The following is a 21,375-nucleotide window of genomic DNA, read 5'->3' as shown; positions in this document are numbered from 1 at the left end:
AGGAAAGAGTTGCCTCAGGAGATTAGAAAGCAAACTATAGACAAGCATGTTAAAAGTAAAGGTTATAAGACCATTTCCAAGTAGCTTAATGTTCCTGTGACTACAGTTGCACATATTATTCAGAAATTTAAGATCCACAGGACTGTAGCCAACCTCCCTGGATGTGGCCGCAGGAGGAAAATTGATGACAAATCAAAGAGACGGATAATACGAATGGTAACAAGAGAGCCCAGGAAAACTTCTAAAAAGATTAAAGATGAACTTCAAGCTCAAGGAACATCAGTGTCAGATTGCACCATCCGTCGTTGTTTGGACTTTATGGGAGACATCCAAGGAGAGCACCATTGTTGAAAAAAAATCATAAAAAAGCCAGACTGGAATTTGCCAAACTACATGCTGACAAGCCGCAAAGCTTCTGGGAGAATGTCCTACGCACAGATGAGACAAAAATGGAAGTTTTTGGCAAGGCACATCAGCTCTATGTTCACAGATGGAAAAATGAAGCATATCAAGAAAAGAACACTGTCACTACTGTGAAACATGGAGGCGGCTCTGTTATGTTCTGGGGCTGCTTCTGGCACAGGGTGTCTTGAATCTGTGCAGTGTACAATGAAATCTCAAGATTGTCAAGGGATTCTAGAGAGAAATGTGCTGCCCAGTGTCAGAAAGCTTGGTCTCAGTTGCGGGTCATGGATATTGGAACAGGATAATGACCCAAAACACACAGCTAAAAACACCCAAGAATGGCTAAGAGGAAAACATTGGACTATTCTGGAGTGGCCTTCTATGAGCCCTGGCCTAAATCCTATTGAGCATCTTTGGAAAGAGCTGAAACATGTCGTCTGGAAAAGGAAACCTTCAAACACGAGACAACTGGAGCGGTTTGCTCATGAGGAGTGGGCCAAAATATCTGTCGAGAGGTGCAGAAGTCTCATTGACAGTTACAGGAATCGTTTGATTGCAGTAATTGCCTCAAAAGGTTGTTCAACAAAATATTAAGTTAAGAGTACCATCATTTCTGTCCAGGCCTATTTCATGAGTTTAATTTTTTTTTAAATTCTGTGGAAGCAGGGGTGAAAAGCAATGTCTTACTTGCATTTGTTCATTTTCATAGATTTTTAATTTATTATTACTTTTGTCAGATTCAAGTTATTTCTGTGACCATTGTGGGTTTTTCCTTCATTAAACGAGGGGTACCAACAAATTTGACCATGTGTGTAACATTTCTTCATTTTTGTTTAGTCTTTTAGTTAGTTTAGGTGTACAAAGAAGGTTTAAATAGGGGTCTTCAGTAGGCCCCCAGCTGCCATGATATTCTCTGACTGCGTGGCATGGGGGACCATTTAAATAGCAGCAATTGGAGTTAGCCCCAAGCGCCTTGTTAGAGACAGGTTTCAGCTGTACAACACAGCCAGCACCTGCTGTATATGGGGTGGACTCAGCTCCTAAGTCTACACCATAAGTTTGCACCCATCATCTGTACTCAGGTGTACTTCTCTCACCAGGGCAGAGAGAAGTACACCTGAGCAGGAGCAGGATTGAGGGACACTAAGGATGACATTGGACGCGTCTTCCACATGAAGCAGAGAAGGAGGACGGTGATTGTAGGAAGAGGGCAGTTGCTGGATCAAGACCAGAGACTCCCATCGGACCGGGCAGTGCCATCTGTAATTATAATAATAACAGTATGTTTTGTGCCTTGCAGAGAGGATTGGGGGCTTATATTCAGCATTCTAGAATGCTGTCAAATTGGGCTTAAAGGTGGTAGCATTACTTTATTTTGGGAAAACCTGTTGACAGATTACCTGTAACAGTTGTTGACATTTCTAAAATGCATTTGCAACAGATAGATATACCAGAAACGTGTGCACACCTTTGCAACCATCTCTGCTATTTTAGCAGCTAGAGGATAGAGTGCATTGAGTCTGACAGCAGGATCAGACTATTGGTCTGGTTTCCAATCTCTTTTGATAGACCCCCACAAATGAGTAGAATATTTTTAATGAATCTATTTGCAATGTTGCTTATTTTTAAAGCGTATAAAGAAACATTAGAAAAAGCTCTTCTGAATTTCGAGTCATCATTGAAATGTATGAGCTGACATTTTTCACTTATGAACCTGTATGAATGTTCGCTCCCGATGCATCAAAATAAAGTTGTTGATTCTGTATTTTCCACTAGAGGGACCACTTGCTCTTTATTAAAGAGCGATGTGAAAATCTCTTCAGATATCTTGTCTTGGCACTCCATGCCTACATGTGCTCCCAAAAGTAAAAACCTAGTCAATTTTAGAGAATCGGAATGGAGAAGCGTAATTCATGAGACCACAGTGACCACAATGAAGTACAGAAATGGAGCTATCTTGGATTCCACTAATTGTCATGAATATTGCACATTATTTTCTGTAACTTCTTCCCTATTAACATTTTCTATGCCTGGAAATAAGGAAATCATCTTATTTTACTATTTTACCCTGTTCCTAGTGCACTAGGGAAAAACATTGGCAAGTGCTTGGTCTTCAAAACTTGCAGATATCATTTACAGACACATTTAGCAAAAGGCCACGTTCACACTATCAGTATTTAGTTAGCATTTTACATGAGTATTTATAAGTCAACCAGGAGTGGGTGATAAATACAGAAGTGGTGACGTGTTTCTATTATACTTTTCCTCTGAATGTTCCACTCCTGATTTTGGCTACAAATACTGAGGTAAAATACTGGCCAAACAATGAATGTGTGAACGTGGCCAAAGTCTGTTTGTCAGGCACAGCTGCACCTACACATTTTCCCAGTAATGACTAGGAATAAGTGTTATTGACTTGTGTACTGCTAATAAATACTATTTTAGGCCTCTTTCACACATCAGTGTCTCCAGTATGTGTGGTGACAGTTTCCACGTGTACTGGAGACACTTATACATGTAGACCCATTTAAATCTATGGGTTTGCGCAAGTCCAACTCTCATCATTGTCGCCTGGTCTCCCTGCGATCAGCTAATGACAGTTGCAGTCAGCAAGCACAGCCTGGGAATAACGCTAACTACAACTCTCATCATCATCGCCTGGTCTCCCTGTGATCAACGAGACCAGGCAACACTGATGACAGTTGTAGTCAGCACCCGCCATCTGTGTATCGCGCATATTAAATAAATAATTTAAAAAAAACAACGTGGGGTTCCCCTTATTTTTCCTAACCTGCTTAGGGAAAGCAGACTTTTGGGGGCTGCTATTATTCTGGGAAGGGGCAAATAGCCATTATATTCCCAGCCTATTAATAACAGCTCACAGCTGTGTGCTTAGTGTTTGCTGATTAGCAAAAAGGGGGGCCCAAAAAAAATGACGTGGGTCCCCTCTATTTTTATTAACTAGCAAATGCTAAACAGACAGCTGTGGGCTGATATTAATAGGCTGGGAAGAACACCAGCCCTCAACCCCCTCATAATTGGTGCATCCATTAGATGGGTCAATTCTGGCTCCTAGCCTAGGCTCTTCCCACTTGCCCTAGTGAGTTGGCAAGTGGGGTAATAGTTTTGGGGTTGATGTTAACTGTTTTATATCCGCTGACATCAAGCCCAGGGGTTTGCAATCTATCAGACACCCCCATTACTAAACCAATAGTCAAAATTAATAAAGACACACACAGAGAAAAGTCCTTTCATTGTACAGACCACTCACCGACAATTATCCTCTTTTACCTATTTATTAACCTAAAAATAAAAAATTAAAGTAAACCTCACCTGTTGGCCGTTAATCCATAATGATGAGGTCCCACGACGATCCCCAACTCTGCTACATCTGGATGGTGTGGTGAGCTATGACATCTGTAATGTGACAGCTCACCACGCCGGCAGGAACATACTGAGCTTAGAGTGAGAACACGGGAACAGTGATGTAATTAAGGTTACCGCAGGTCACAGGCAGTGGTTCCCACGGTAAGCTCTGTGTGAGCCGGCCTATGATCGCAGGGAGATCAGAGATGATGAGAGTTGGATTCAGCACCCAGCACCTAGGAACAACACTATCTGTACTGCTTTTCTCAGACGCCAGTAAGTGTCACACTGATTGTGCATACGGACGGCTCACGGATGCCACACAGATGTTACATACGGACACGGAGAGCACCGGTACTGTTTTTACCAGTACCAAAATATCAGGACATGTGAAAGAGGCCTTAGTGACTGTTTGCAGCAGGTTTTTCTATATAGAGTCACTACACTACTGAATATCCTTCCACTGGCAGGGTTTTTTCCAGAACTATTTTTTTTTTTTTTTTTTTTTACTATGGGCTTAAAAGCAAACAGGCAGGTAATTGCTAACTACCTGTCTGTTCTACCCAGCTTCTGCACAGACCGGTCATTGACGGCTCTAGCCGGTGATTCAGCTGTCCAACATCAACAGAGCAGCTCTTCCGGGGTGTGACTGCTGACATCATGCTGATTGACAGTCGGCTCCCTGCAGTTAAGGCGGAAGAGGAAGATCTTTCGATGTGATGTCTGCAGAAGCCGCTGAATTGCCAGCAGGAGTGGTCTGTGACCGCTCTGTACCTGCAGAGATGAGCGCCAGGTTCACCAGGCAGGTAGGTAGTATCTACCTACCTGTTGGATGGTTCATGTTATGGTCGCAATGACAGAGCCTTCCATGGGCCTCCTAACTTGAACTAATCTTTATAGGTCTTTTCTATCAGAAAACATATGGCAGATTGACTTTCACATGTTGTGTGCCACATTTATAACAGGGAGCCGGTAGGCTCCAAAATCAGTAATAAAGTGCGCACAGGTCCTTGTAGTGGACCTTGGGCTAGGAGCAACCTTTCCTTTAGGGTATGTGCACCCTAACATCTGCTGCAAATACTGATGTATTTGCAGAAAAATGCTGAGTAAAATACACATCTTTTTGTCACATTTTTGCCATGTGTTTGGGTGCTTTTTTTGGGATGTGTTTTTTCCCATTCATTAAAATGAGTGAAAAACGTTGCAAAAACGCTGAAAGAATTGAAATTCAATTCAAGAATTGCTTCAAATCTTTAAGGAAAAAAATAAGCAACATGTGCGTGAGATTTCAGAAATCTCATTCACTTTGCTGAGACAGTAAAATGCTGAGTTTTTCATGGCAAAAATGCAGTAAAAATGTGACAAAAACATGATGTGTAAACATAGCCTTTGTTTAAAAATCTACAAGATTGTTTTTTTAAAAACATTCTGTATGTTCACATGTAAATATGTTGATTGGAGCACTGGGCAGATGCAAAATATCTGGTGCACCTTTCCTGCAACAGTTCTGCTCAAACTGCATTGATTGACAGGCCTGACTTAACTGTGAGAGGAAGGGTGCCTTGGACCACATGAACCCACCCATGTTGCTGTGAGCATGGTATGTGCATATGGACATAAAGAATGTCTTCTCTAACAGCTGATTTTTAAATTGCAGATAAGTCTCCTCTTAGTGCACTGTGATAGTGATGTTAGAGACTCCCTTCAAGCATTTTAAAGGGAATCTTTCACCAGGCATCTATTACCCCATTTGAGAGCAGCATGATGTAGGGGCAGAGACCCTGATTCCAGAGATATATCACTTATTGAGCTGCTTGAAGCAGTTTTTATAGAATGACTGTTTTATCTGCTGCAGATCAAGCTGTTCTCTGAATGCTGAGCTCTGTGAAACCCCACCCACTGATTGGCAGCTTTCTGTGTACACAGTGCATAGGCAGAAGCTGCCAATAAATACTAAGAGTGGGTAATTAGAGCTTATAAATAGAGAGGTCAAGTTTTATTAGTCCTCAAGTAAAAGACTCATGTTGATAACAGTTATATTGTCAAAACTACAGCAAGCAGCACTGTAAGTGATACATTGCTGGAATCAGGGTCTCTGCTCTCAGATTAGGTGGCAGAAACGAGGTGAAAGATTAACTTTAAATACTCACTTTAACCCCATGACAAGTGGGCATAACAAGGCAGAAAGGAGGCTTGACATAACATGTGCCTATGTGCACAAAATTTTTGGCCACATGAACCACTGTGAACAATTTGTCATATTTTAAGACTGTTTATTAGTGATGAGCGAACACTAAAATGCTCGGGTGCTCGAAGCTCGGGTCAAGCACATTGGAATACTCTGGTGATCGACCCGAGCAACGAGCCCAATGTAAGTCTATGGGAAACTCGAGCATTTTTCTGGCGGTCCCCCCCGGCGGTCTGAAGAAGGTCAAAAAATTGCCCAAATCGATGGGAACGGTCTTCAATTAAACGTCAGGCAGGCAGAATATATAGGCAGAAAGGCAGGCAGGGTATATAGGAGGGTGCATGAAAAACATAGCAGGGCACTTGGAACACACTAGTGCCCTCCGATTTTCATGCACCCGTCTCTTTAAAAAAGCCGGCAATTCATCAATTTAAAGAGACAAATACACTATTATTTTTTTTTTATAAATCCTTTATTTTAACACTACATGACAAGTACAGTAACCAACACTGTCACTGTACTTCTTATATATGTGACTGACATGTTTCTATCTATCTAATCTATGTGTGATGCTCTATTCTTTCTGTTCTAAATTGTCGGGTACCGGTGTATGCCGCTGATGAATTGCCGGCTTTTCATGTTTCACTGTGAGCACTGTTCCCATCGATTTGGGCAATCACTAATGCCACAACCACCATGGCTGTGGCATTACAGTGAGTGGCAGACAATCCCTGCGTGATTGGTGCTCTAAATAGCGCCAAACATGCAGGACGGGGACCCGAGCTCCCGCCCGAGCATCTCGAAAGTACTCGGCGAGCTCCGAGCATCTCGAGTACTGAGATGCTCGGGCGAGTACCGAGCAATGGCGAGCATGCTCGCTCATCACTACTGTTTATACATTAGACGGCATTAGTAAATCTGCCCCATTTTTCTCAATTCGACAACAGTAATTTTAGTATGAGCTATTCTTTCAGCATCAACTGGATATAATAAAGACATCTCAATACACAAATGAATAATACCTGTGCGCTCAAAGTCTCCAGAGGGCTTTCAACTCTGGGAAAAGCCATTAGCGGCATTCCTCGTGTGTCTTCAGGCTTCGGCTTAGATGGAGCGCCATGTGTTCCTTGAAAATTGTGTACAACACACAACCCCTGGGATGACAAAGATAAATTATTATAACAGGGATAAGTATAATTATATAGCCATTCGATGTTTGCATATACGGTAGATTGGAAATAATTGATTATGCAGTCAAAAACTAAAAAAATAAATATGATGAGAAGGAGAGCTTCCCACCATCAGTATTCCTACAAGGAATTACCCACCTTATTTTAAAAATGAGCAGAAATCACAATACGCTTTACTGGCAAATCCATATTTCATCTTCTATGTTTTTTTTATACACAGTTTTGTAATAGGAAATTGGCCAATCAAATTTTCATCCATCTCTGCTCAATATTACAGAATTATTCACATTATACTTTTCACTGAAAGGGGCATATTCCCCATTATGTTACATGCCCCGACACTGGCTGACAACAGGCTCAGCACTAATTCACTGTAGAGCCGGCTGTCAGTCAGTGTGTGCTTACAATCGATGCTCACTATGTACTGAGCAATGACTGAAATCACGCTGGGAGGATACAAAGGTTCATTTTTTCATGAAATCTGGGCTTTAAGTTTGGCGGCCACACGGTTTTAGAACACCATTTACCCTCAGACTAACCCCAAACCTGCAGGTTAATTTTTTTTTTTTTTTTTCACATGGTTAATGAAACCTAATTGCAGGAATTAGTTTTAGTGTAAAATTCATGCATATAAACAAAAAAAAAATGACATTAAGAAACGCAATATATTTTATCAGAGAAATCTGCATCTTTCTCCATGGATTAATGATCCAGCACTGATCATTAATTTTCAAAATTCTCAATTAATGGGTAAAATGTGGATTCAGTGAAAACAGACTTTCCTATTACTGAGATAGGAGATGGCAGTTAGTGAGGAGAAGGAGGGAGGTGCTAGTGGCAGAGCTTTTCCCCCCTCTTCTCCATACCCACCTACATAGAATCTTATCAGTACTAACTGCCATCTCCTATCTCAGTAATGGGAAAGTCTGTCTTCACTGAATACAGATTTTGGCCACGGCCCCACTATCAGTATTTGGTCAGTATTCGGTCAGTATTTGTTCTCTGGAGTGAGAGACAAAACCAGGTGAGGAACAATCAGAGAAAAGGTATAATAGAAACCAGTCACCAATTCTGCATTGATCACCCACTCCTGGTTTTGGCTCCCACTCCTGAGAAAAAATACTAACCGAATACTGACCAAATACTGATAGTGGCGTCGTGGCCTTTACCTCAGAATTGAGAATTTTGATATTGATTGATCAATACTGGCAGAGAATGAAGCAGATCTCTCTGATAAAATACATTATAATGTATTGTCAAGTGTACTTAGATTTATGAAATCAAAATGGAAACGACAGTTACTTTTTAAATAAACCACAATGTCTAATATGTCTAATGGATGTCGGAGAGTCATACATGCCTCCAATGTGGTTCATGCGACTGCATTAAAAAAGTATTCATACTCCGTGAACAATTCTACATGTTTTTACATTACTCCCAGAAACTTAAATGTATTTTAATGGGATTTTATGTGACATACCAACGCAAAGTAAGAGATAAATATATAAAAAATATTTTAAAAATATAAATCTGAAAATTGTGATATGCAATTGTATTCAGGCCCTATAGTATGATACCCATAAATAAAATCCTACGTGACCAATTGACTCAAGAAGTCACATAATTAGTAAATTTATTCCACCTGTGTGTAATTTATTCTCAGTTGAACTACAGTTTTTTTGCGAAGGCCTCAGAGGTTTAAGAACAATAGGGATCAAACAGCATCATGAAAACCAAGGAACACACAAGACAGGTCAGGTATAAAGTTGTGGAGAACAGTAAAGCAAGGTTAGGTTATAAAAAAAATAGCTCAAGCTCTGAACATCTAAAGGAGCACAAATGCAAACCTACCAAGGCACCTAAATTGGCATCTAAAGCAAAAAGAGCACTAATTAGAGAAGCAACAAAGAGCCCCATGGTAACTCTGGAGGAGCTATAGAGATCCACAGCTCAGGTGGGAGAATCTATCCACAGGACAACTATTAGTTGTATACTACACAAATCTGTCCATTATGGAAGAGTGGCAAGATAAAAGTCATTTTTGAAAGCAAGCCATGCAAAGTCCTGTTTGCAAGTTGCAAGAAGCCATGTAGGAGACACAGCTAGCATGTGGAAGAAGGTGCTCTGGTCAGAGGAGGCCAAAGTAGAACTTTTTGGGTTAAATGCAAAATGCTTTGTGTGGTGGAAAACTAACACTGCACATCACCCTCAAAACACCATCTCCAGTGTCAAGCATGGTGGTGGCAGCATCATGCTGTGGGGATGCTTTTCTTCAGAAAGGACAGTGAAGCTGGTCAGCGTTGATTAGAAGATGGCGCTAAATACAGGGCAATGTTGGAGGAAAACCTGTTAGAGTAAGCAAAAGATTTGAGACAGGGGCATACATTCACCTTCCAGCAGGACAACAACCCTAAACATACTGCCAGAGCTACAATGGAATGGTTTAGATCAAAGTATATTCATGTGTATGAATGGCCCAGTCAAAGTCAAGACCTAAATCCCATTGAGAATCTGTGGCAAGACTTGAAAATTGTTGTTCACAGACATTCTCCATCTAATCTCACTGACCTAGCGCTAGTTTGCAAAGAAGAATGGGCAAATATTTCAGCTTCTATATGTGGAAAGCTTGTGGAAACATATCCCAAAAGACTTGCAGCAGTAATTGCAAGGAAAGGTGGTCCTACAAAGTATTGACTCAGAGGGGCTGAATACAAATGCACCTCACAATTTTCAGATTTATATTTACTAAAAATTTAGAAAACCATGTATCATTTCCTTTACATTTCACAAATACTTGCTACTTTGTGTTTGTATATTACATAAAATCCCAATAGAATACACTTCAGTTTGTGAGTGTAATGTGAAAACATGTGAAGAAGTTCACGGGGTATGAATACTTTTTTCAAGTCACTGTGTATATCGCCCATGTTTTACCCTGTAGGTTTGCTTGTTTGTTAAAATTGTCTTCAGTGTATAAACCATGAAAAGCCACCAGAAAGAAAGAAAATCAGATGATCAGTTTAGCCTCCGTGAAAGTTAAACTTCCCATTGGCTTTCATAAGTTGAGGACTTTGACTAATATAAGTCAAGTGTTAAGCTTTAAAATTCCCATAACAGTCTGACGTAAAGTGTCCCTGTTTGAGAACAAATTTTAACACTCTATAAAGCATTAATTTTTTCTGACAAATGGAAATGAAAGAATGGAACATCCTTATAATATAAAAGTCACAAAATCTTCTTTATTGGAATATTAGATACATTAAGAGGTTGTCAAAGACTTTCCTATTGATAACCTATCCATAGGATAGGTCATCAATACCTGATTGGTTAGAGTGCGACACCCAAGACCCCCGCTGATCAGCTGTTCCCGATGCCTGCGGCGGGCGGATGTGCTGAGTTGTGGAGATGTACAGCACAACTCCATCAACGGAATAGGAGCCGTGGCCAGGTATTACACATCTGCCCCCAATTTAAATCAATATACAGACGTCACTTACCAAAAACAAAGCCACAGCAGTGCCCAGAATGAAACCACCGATAACATCCACACAGTGGTTTCTGTATTCAGATACACGGTTCAGTCCGGTAAGAAATGCAGAACAAAGGGTCCCAAGGCAGAGAACAGGTTTAGCTAATCTGCTGCTTTTCGTTTTAATTGTGCTCGTGATGTACATCTGAAACAGAAGAAAGAATCTCTTAACACTTCAAAAGCATTATGACTCTTTTAACTGTGCCATCAAAAGGACTTAAAAGTTCCGCAAAGCACATCTGGAATTGTAAAGAGCCTACCTCAAAATGTATTATTCAAAAGCCACAACAGACAGCGTACGCTAGAACATACTAATAAGGCCACAACATGAAGCAATCTATGGCATAGGCAGATGGACACAAGTGAAGAGTTGGAAACCACATGTTAACTATGAAGTGAATCAGCTCATACACATTACAATAATGTCGTACCCACCTACCGATTTTACTGGGCTAACCATCTAATGTGCTGTTCATATTAAATGGTCAAACTAATGTTATTGTTCTACAGCCAAATTGGTTCAGAGATGAAAACTGTTGAACTTAACTAATTTTGTGGTGCTGAAAACGAATATAATGCTTACATTTGCTGATATGCTCTAATTTTCAAGATCCAGAGATGGTTTAAATTATTTATGACATATTTCATGCAGGCTTATAGAAAAATGTAATCTTTATTTTTTCATCATCATTATTACACTGTTAGTAGCTAGTCTATTACATCATCTATTTAGTCTTTTGAGCACTCAATGGTCTATCATCTTAGGGTGACCAATCAAAAAATGCCAACTCAGCTCTGATGACGTAATCCTAAATTACAGTTGCATCACCTACTTTTATAAATGCTCTCTGTGTAACGTATACTGTTTTAGGATTTCTCAGCTTAGTTTCTTAGCATATTGACATATTTCTATATTTTTTTCATATATGCCTCGCTCTTGAATTAATAAAGTGGATAGTTTTTTGTTATATATGCGGAGAAGTCACTTTTACAGGTGAAACTTGACTACCATGATAAGGAAAACCTACAACCTGTATTTTGGCTGCAGAATAGGAAATCAGAACAAGAGTTGGGCTCCACACATATTGTCACACAAGGTGTGGGAAACACTAAGTGTAACACAGAGGGAAGAGGAGAAGAGAGCCCAGACTATAGGGAAAGAGGGGAATGGAGACCTACTAGGCTGACCCAATATCACCCTGTCTCCCCTACGTCCCTATATTGGTTCTTCAGCAATCACCGCACAGGAACCTATCCCTGTATTTCCCTAGCGCTTGGCCCTGGATAAAGAAGGGGGGATGAGCGCTAGTCGATCCCCAATAACAACTAAAGATAACAAGGTAGACAGACACAGGGGAAAGATTACTTAGCTTGAGCCGACTTCAGAGAGATAACACACACGTCCTCTTAGCACCAGAGAGGAAGTAAACAGACTGCACCAAGCTTTCACAAGGAAACATGTGAACATTACCGGCACCACCCTGTAGCAAAGTGAAACTATTTAAACACCAAGGCAAGGGGGTCAATTTGAGCAGAAGGGAAGTGGCCGCTGGGTCCTAGAGTGCAACAGCTAAGAAAGTGTATGTAATGCCAAACAAAGAGATCTTTTGCAACCAACTGCAGGGCGACTGTCTGTCACATCTGACACATCTGTGACACATAAGCTGCAATAGATGTGCATCACATCTTACCCAGTGGCAGCATGGGAAGACGCAATCTATGCATTTTTCAGTCCCAATGATCGGGAGAGAGCCAACCATTCACATTACCAATTGTGGACTTTACAGTATTAAAACATTCTATCTGTAATACGCCCAGTATCACATACAGAAGAACTGCTGGTTCCAAAAGCACTAGAAATATTTTTAGTCAAGTAAAGTGAGAAAGAAGAGGATGCTTGTTGTCATGAAGCACCTTCCTCTCATGACCCAGACTTTCTGTCAGCAACCTCAACTGAACCACACCTTATAACGCAAAGTGAACTAAACGATCTTGTTAGAGATTTGGATCCGCCTAAAGCCCCCGTCTCACATAGCGAGATCGCTAGCGAGATCGCTGCTGTGTCACGGTTTTGGTGACGCAACAGCGACCTCACCAGCGATGTCGCTATGTGTGACACTTTGCAGCGATCAGGCCCCTGCTGTGAGGTCACTGATCGCTGCAAAGAATCCTGGACCATTTTTTGGTCGCTGCCCTCCCGCTGGTCAGCACACATTGCTGTGTGTGACCAGTGGGACCAGCGATCAGGCTGGTAACCATGATAAACATCGGGTTACTAGGGGCACACGTGCACTTAGTAACCCGCTGTTTATCATGGTTATGAGCCTGCTAAAGTGAGCGGTAACCTCCCGCTCACTGTAGCAGAGTGGTAACCATGATAAACAACGGGTTACTAGGAGCGCGTGTGCCCCTAGTAACCCGATGTTTATCATGGTTACCAGCCTGCTCCTGCTTCAGCAGGCTGGTAACCAGGAGCAGGACATCGTGGAAAGATTCTTTCCACGATGTCGCTGCTCCCCTGATCATTGGTGAGCCTGCCAGTTTGACAGCTCACCAGCGACCACATAGTGACGCAGCAACGATCCCTGAAGGTCGTATTGTTGTCGGGATCGTTGCAGCGTCGCTAAGTGTGACGGGGCCTTAAGAGTAAGGCTGGGCTCTTAGGAGATTCCATTGTTGTTGCCTGGAAACTAACGGGCAGTGTTCGGATTTCTTTGTTCCGCAACTATGATAAATATCTTGTCCAATACAGTCCTGCTCATCTTTATTGGCACCCATGAAGTTTAAGTACATAATGTGGAATAGTTCTTGAAAAAAATGAATCAAGTGAAAGTTTTTTTTGTATAGAGCACTCATGTTAAATATAAAAGAGCAAATGATAAACAATAATTTAAAACCTAAAACAATGGGAGGGAAAATAGAAAAACCTAAAGCTTGCTGTGACACTGGTATTTGGCACCCTTTACATTAATTCAGCATGGAAACACATTTTAACTCGCCTGTGGTAAATCACAAAAGAGATTCTCCTGTGATTAATTGTCGGTGCCCATGTGCCATGAATTAGCCAATGACTGATGACTTCATTGTTTTAAAAACCCACGTGGAAGACTCTGTTTCTTTGTTACATTAGTAAAGACACAGGAGCTGTCTGAGGAAATCAGAACTGTTATTATTAGAAAACACAAGACTTCCAAAGGGTATAAGGCCATCTCCAAAGACCTTGGTATCCCAGTTTCAACAGTGCGCAATGTTATTAAGAAGTTTGTCAAGCATAGAACCGTCAAGAGCCTCCCTGGACGTGAAGGAAAGCAGAAAATTGACAAGAGATGTCTTCGAAGGTTGGTGCTAATGGTGGAAAAAACACCACGTCAAACATCTAAAAACTCGAAAGACATCCTGGAACAGTCTGGGGTCATGGTTGCCACAAGTACCATATGCTGCACACTAAACCAAGCAGTGCTTTATGGACGAAGGCCAAAGAAGAAACCATTGCTGAAGAAAAGACATTGCAACATGGAAGTTGAAAAACAATGTTTTATTGTTGAATTACTTTGGACCACTAATTAAAAAATCCTGAGGATATAACTTTGGTACATTTTCATTTATTTCTGAAGATATTGTACAGTCTATGAAAAAAATGAAGGGGTGCCAATAATGGTGACCAGCACTGTACTTTTTCAAGGAGGTTGATCTGGTGGCATGCAACAACATCAACAGTTTAATGGAAGCTCTAAAGATAAGTCATAATCCAGAGGAATGGAGGCTCTTCATCGATTCGTCCAAAACAAGCCTAAAAGCCGTCTTGCTGTGTAATGGCAAGTTCAATTCAAGTTGGGCATGCAGTCATCATGAAAGAAGGCTATGACAACATGAAATACCTATTAAGGCACCTGAACTATAACCAACATTTGTGGCTCCTCTGTGGTGACTTAAAGGTGGTTGCCCTCTTACTTGATCTCCAGGGTGGATACACAAAGTACAGCTGAGCTGACTGCTGCTTTCTTTGTGGGTGGGGTAGTCATGCAAGAGATTATCACTACAATAAAAGAGACTAGCGTCTCCAACATTCACTTCAGCCGGGAAGTAAAAATGTCCTGCATCGAGCACTTGTTGACCCACATAAGATTTTGTTACCACCATTGCATATCAAGTTGGGCCTTATGAAGAACTTTGTAAAGGCAATGGATAAAAACACAAAAGCATTCAAGTATCTCATTGATACATTTCCAAGGTTGAGTGAAGTAAACATAAGGGAAGTAGTCTTTATTGGACCTCAGATTTGTAAGCTTCTTTAAGATGAGGAGTTTTTCCGTTTGTTGCAGGGCAAGGAAAAGGCTGCATGGTTAGCATTCGCAATAGTGGTAACTAATTTTTTGGGAAACTCAACAGATAACTATGAAGAGTTGGTGGAAAATCTCATCAAACCATATAAGGATATTTGCTGTAACATGTCCTTAAAGATTAATTTCTTACATCCACATCTAAATTTTTTTCCACCAATCTACAGAGCAGTGAGTGATGAGCAGTGTGAGAGATTTCACCAAGATATTGCAGCTATGGAGAAAAGATATCAAGGAAAATGGAATCCATCAATGTTTGCAGATTACTGTTGGACAATAGTAAGGGATGATCCAATGCAGGAGTGCAAGAAACAAGCAAAAAAGAGTTGTCACTGAATGAGGATCAAATTCTGTAGTGAAATTTCTTTAACTTTATAATTCGCGATAGTGTTCAGACATTTAGTTATTTATATTGTTGCTAAGTATCCTCTAAATAAATATCAGAAAATTGTCATAAAATAATCTGCATCTTTATATTTGCAAAAATAATCATGTTTCAAAGTACTGAAACTTTTGTGCTTAATTATATGAGCAGTAAAAGGAAAAAACTCTTTGAGATCATAGAAACAATAGCCAACTAAAAATTCTCATTGTCAGATTTGAATTCAGGACGTCAAAATCATTAAGAAATGGCTCATTTCATAACTGAACCTGACAACTTTTGAAAATATGTAGAACAGTGCGTCAGGGAATGAAGGATCTATCACTTTGAATTTCATTATGCCCAATCCTTAGTTCTCAGGAAAACATAAGCCGCTAACACAGTTGTCTAGCAGCGCACTACTTCCCTCTGTCTATCGATAACACCAAGAAAGAAGGTATATGGTCTTGGGAGGCATTGGGAATAACAAGTGAAGAAAAGAATAGTTTTTGAATAAATAGTTGGCCAACAACTATTGAAGGTGTTTGGCCACTGAATACTAAAAGGTTCATACAAAAAAGCGAATGTGCTAACTATAAAACTGGTCACATTAGGTTCTGCAAGTACAAACAATCATCTAATGTGTATAGAGGATTACTCATTCTCCCCTCCTCTGCTTTAAAGGGGTTGTTCACGCTTGAGGATTTTTTTTTTTTACTTAAATACTTACAATTGGGGCTAAAAAATTTAAAAATCATTTTTTTAATTGGATTTCATTAAAAATGTTGCACCGTTGGCTTTCAATAGCCACTGTTTTGCATTGTCCATTGCTGCCTGTAGAATCAGTTAACAGGGTTGGCCACATTATCTTTGTCGGATATGTTGAGGACATGATGTGGCACTTATTATATACACATGTCAGTTTCTCCTCCTGCTCTTGTTAGGGCAGCTTTCCTCGCAGACTGCACAGCTCTCCAGTCCATAAAATGGCTGCTGGTGGAAGTGGCTCAGGTGACCAGACCTGTCCATCAGCCTTGTTCAATTGTAATATACCCCAATGGAACAGCTGCTTTTCTATTGAAGGAGACTGATGGACAGATCTGGTCACTGGTCCTCCACCAGCAGCCATTTTATCGACTGGAGAGCTGTGATGTCTGTGAGGAAAGCTGCACTAACAAGTGCAGGAGGAGAACCTGTCACACCTATATAATAGTAAATGCCACATCATGTCCCCATCACATCTGCTAAAATAAACATGGGGCAACCCCTTTAAGGACCTAATGTCAGAAGATAGAAGCAATGGGACTTCAACTAGCCAAATGCTTTGTTGCATCAGGAAAAATGTCAGTAACTTATTCCATTTACGTCATTAAAATAAACATGCACGCTTGGCTAAGCTAAACATTTGTGTTTATGGTGGAATAAGTAGAAATAGTGGGAAGTTGACCGACAGCAATCTCATAACCTATATGGACAAAAGTATTAGGGCACATGAGTAAGTCAACCAGTTCAGTTTTGTCATTCAGTCCCATTGCCACAGACATAATATCCAGCCCATAGCCCTTCAGTCTGCCTTTATTAACATTTATGATAGAATGGGTCATTCTTAAGAGGTCACCAGTACCAACCCAGTCCGATAATAGGATGTCACTGTTGTAACAAGTCAGTTCATGAAATTTCTTCACTCCTAAATATTCCATGATCAACTTTTAGTGGCGTTATAGCTTTTTTTTGTACAATTTCGCCACTTCGAATTTTTCCTGTTTTCCAGTACATTGTGTGGTAATATTATTATTATTATTATTATTATTATTATTATTATTATTATTACCACGCAATGTACTGGAAAACAAGAAATATTCTAAGTGGTGAAATGGTGTCATTCAAGGGCGTCATTCAAAACTACAATTAATCCCACAAAAAAAGCCCTCATACAGCTATTTTGACAGAAAAAAAGAATTTATGGCTCACACAAAAAAATTCCAGATCGTTAAAGTTTTAAGTACTTCAAATACTTCAGTGATCCAAGTTGAAGGAGGAGGATATAGTATATGAAATTATAGTCACTGTATTCCTCCCAATTAAACCTGCTGAATCATTATGTGGCACTCTAAAATCCCCCCACAAATGACAATAATAATAATAATAATAATAAATTATCATTAAATTATATAGCGCCATTGATTCCATGGTGCTGTACATAAGAAGGGGTTACATACCAAATACAGATATCACTTACAGTAAACAAACTAACAATGTTAGAACGGTACGGAGGGAAGAGGACCCTGCCCTTGCGGGCTTACATTCTACAGGAATGGGGCGGAGACAGTAGGTTGAGGGGTTGCAGTAGCTCCGGTGTTGTTGGGGGTGGCAGCAAGCAAGGTCATGGCAGGCTGTAAGCTTGTTTGAAGAGATGGGTTTTCAGGTTCCATCTGAAGGATCCAGATGTGGTGGATAATCGGACATGTTGAAGCACAGAATTCCATAGGATGGGGGATATTCGGGAGAAATCTTGGAGGCGATTGCGTGAGGAACGAATAAGTGTGGAGAAGAGAAGAAGGTCTTGGGAGGACCGGAGGTTACGTGAGGGAATATATCGGGAGATATGTTCTGAGATGTACAGAGGAGAGAAGTTATGGATGGCTTTGTAGGTCAGTGTTAGTAGTTTGAACTGGATACGCTGGGGGAATGGGAGCCAGTGAAAGGATTTGCAAGGGGGGGAGCAGAGGAGTAGCGAGGCAAGAGATGAACAAGTCGTGCAGCAGAATTGAGGATGGACTGGAGGGGTGCGAGAGTGTTAGCAGGTAGGCTACAGAGGAGGATGCTGCAATAGTTGAGGCGGGAGATGATGAGGCCATGCACAAGCAGTTTAGTAGATTGAGGGTTGAGGAAATGATGGATTCTAGAAATATTTTTGAGCTGGAGGCGACAGGAGGTGGCGAGAGCTTGGATGTGGGGTTTGAAGGACAGGGCAGAGTCAAGGGTAACTCCAAGGAAGCGGATTGTCGGTACAGCGGAAAGAGTGATGTAATTTATTGTGATAGAATCAGGTGGGAAAGATTTGCAAGATGGGGGAAAAATAATGAGTTCAGTTTTGTCCACATAGAGATTGAGGTAGCGGGAGGAGAAGAAGGTAGATATGCTGATAGACATGCTGGGATTCTGGACAGCAGAGAAGTGACATCTGGGCCAGAGAGGTAGATCTGGGTGTCATCAGCATACAGATGGTACTGGAAGCCATGGGATTTTATGAGCTGCCCCAGGCCAAGGGTGTAGATTAAGAGTAGGGGTCCTAGGACAGAGCTTTGAGGGACTCCAACAGAGAGGGGGTGGGGTGATGAGGTTGTGTGGGAGTGGAAGACGCTAAATGTGCGGTTAGAAAGGTGTGAGGAGATCCAAGATAGGGCAAGGTCTTTGACGCCAAAGGAAAAGAGGATCTGTAGTAGGAGACAGTGGTCAACTGTATCGAAAGCAGAGGACAGGTCAAGAAGAAGGAGTACAGAGAATTGTCTGTTAGCTTTGGCTGTAAGTAAGTCAATGGTGGTTTTGGTAAGGGCTGTTTCGGTGGAATGGTGGGGGCGGAAACCGGATTGCCGGTTGTCGAAGAGAGTTAGATGAAAAGTGGGAGGAAAGTTCAGCGTGATCGTGTTGCTCAAGGAGTTTGGAGGCAAATGGGAGCAGCGATATGGGGCGATAGCTGGACAAGGCGGTTGGGTCGAGGGATGGCTTTTTGAGGATGGGCGTGATTGTGGCATGTTTGAAGGCAGCGGGGAAAGTACCAGAAGATAGTGATAGGTTGAAGAGATGGGTTAGGGATGGGATGAGTGTGGGGGTGAGGTTGGGGAGGAGGTGGGATGGGATGGGGTCGAGTGCACATATGGTGAGGTGTGATTTGGAGAGGAGACGAGTAAGGTCTCTTTCCGTGATGTTGGGAAGGGAGGTTATGGGGGTAGGGAAATGCTGTGGAAAACAAAGGGGTAGTGGTGGTCGGACAGTAAAGACTTGCCGTGTTTGGTTGATCTTGTTTTTGAAGTGTGTGGCAAACTCCTCAGCATAGGTGACGGAGGACGGAGGGGGCAGTGGAGGGCGTAGGAGAGAGTTAAAAAAGTTGAATAGCTGTTTGGGGTTGCAGGATAGGGAGGATATGAGGGTTGTGAAGTAGGCCTGTTTAGCAGAGGTGAGTGCTGATTTGAATGCAAGTGTTGCTTGTTTGAATGCAGTGAAGTCATCTTGAGTAGGTGTTTTCTTACAACTGATATATTTGTTGAATTAAATCACAATGAACTTTCCTCAAATTTAGAACACGTACTGTTGAACAGCTAAAACTTTGTTATTGAAATACTACTGATAAACACTAGGGGGCAACAGTGCTTTGCTGTTGTAATACAGAATAAAAATTCTCCAAGACACATTCATTGTATATATAGATTCAGCCTACCACTCAGATATATAAGCCAAAATGGATAAATATCCCCACAAACTCAAAGATAACATAATCCTATAAAGAGGCATAAAGTAATATTTCCAAAACCAAAAGTAATAATAAAAGTTTATTTAAATATAAATAACACAAACTGGCAGTACACAAACTAAAAAACAATAAGGACACAGGTATTGAAGTTATATAGGTATATCGGTTGGGCAGGGTATAATCACAGATGCATAACTGTGAAATTCTGTTAATACTAGAGATGAGCGGTGTTCGACTAGAACTGTTCGCCAATCTCAAATTCGAGCTGTTTTGGGCGGTGTTCGAGTTGTTCGACGAACCCGAACGATTTGCAAAAAATTCGGCTGTTCGAGGTTATGTTCGATAACTGTTCGTGCACCAAAAGCGTGTCCTGCATGTCTGGCGCTATTTAGAGCACCAATCATGCAGGGATTGTCTGCCACTCACTGTAATGCCACAGCCATGGTGGTTGTGGCATTACAGTGATTGCCCAAATCGATGGGAACAGTGCCAACAGTGAAACATGAAAAGCCGGCAATTCAGCAGCGGCATACACCTGTACCCGACAATTTAGAACCGAAAGAATAGAGCTTCACACATAGATTAGATAGATATAAACATGTCAGTCACATATATATGAAGTACAGTGATAGTGTTGGTTACTGTACTTGTCATTTAGCGTAAAGGATTTATCAAAAAAAATAATAGTGTTTTCATGCACCGTCTCTTTAAAAAAGCCGGCCGGCAATTCAGCAGCGGTACCCGACAATTTATAACAGACAGAATAGAGCTTCACACATAGATTAGATAGATAGAAATATGTCAGTCACATATATATGAAGTACAGTGATAGTGTTGGTTACTGTACTTGTCATTTAGTATTAAAATAAAGGATTTATTATTAAAAAAATTGGCGTGGGGTTCCCCTTAATTTTAGGCTCTAGCAGAGGTTAAGCAGACGGCTGGGGCAGATGTTTGAAGCCTGGGAAGGGGGTAATACCCACGGAGCTTCCCAGGCTACTAATATCAGCCCCCAGCTGAATACATAGCCTTTACTAGCTATTAAAATGGGGGACCCCCCAAAAAAAATGACGTGGGGTCCCCCCTAATTTAATAGCTAGCAAAGGCTAGGCAGACAGCTGGGGGCTGATATTAATAGCCCAGGAAGGGAGCCATGAATATTGGCCCCCTCCCAGGCTAGAAACACCAGCCGTCAGCCGCCCCAGAAATGGCGCATTCATAGGATGCGCCAATTCTGGCACTTAGCCTCGCTCTTCCACGCTGCCCTGGTGCGGTGGCAGGGGGTAATAGGGTTGGGGTTGATGTCAGCTTATAATGCCAGCTGACATCAAGCCCAGGTTAGTAATGGAGAGGCGTCTATAAGACACCCCCATTACTAACCCCATAGTCAAAGTTAAAAAAAACACAAACACCCAGAATAAAGTCCTTTAATTGAAATAAAGACACAATTCTTTATTGTTCTAAATTAAACCATACTTACCATCACACCCATTCCAGCTGAAGCCAACGATCTCCTGCAATAAAA

The 21,375-nt window shown here is 41.2% G+C and overlaps 1 protein-coding gene across 1 annotated transcript in view; it reads right to left on the bottom strand.

Annotated features, from left to right (window-relative positions):
* Nucleotides 1–21,375, bottom strand: part of PLPPR1 (phospholipid phosphatase related 1) — a 304,348-nt gene that overhangs the window by 6,278 nt on the left and 276,695 nt on the right. Inside the window, exons 6-7 of the mRNA XM_073664656.1 lie at nucleotides 10,647–10,823; nucleotides 6,982–7,113 (exon numbers count right to left, since the gene is read on the bottom strand). Of these exons, the coding sequence (XP_073520757.1) occupies nucleotides 6,982–7,113; nucleotides 10,647–10,823 (309 nt within the window). The remainder of the gene's footprint in view (nucleotides 1–6,981; nucleotides 7,114–10,646; nucleotides 10,824–21,375) is intronic.

Source organism: Phyllobates terribilis, unplaced genomic scaffold (genome assembly GCF_046119375.1).
Source record: "Phyllobates terribilis strain yellow unplaced genomic scaffold, ASM4611937v1 Scaffold_1__5_contigs__length_1240528914, whole genome shotgun sequence".
NCBI lineage: Eukaryota > Metazoa > Chordata > Amphibia > Anura > Dendrobatidae > Phyllobates > Phyllobates terribilis.
Note: the sequence above shows the minus strand (reverse complement) of the source record. Positions and strands in the feature narration are given on the sequence as shown.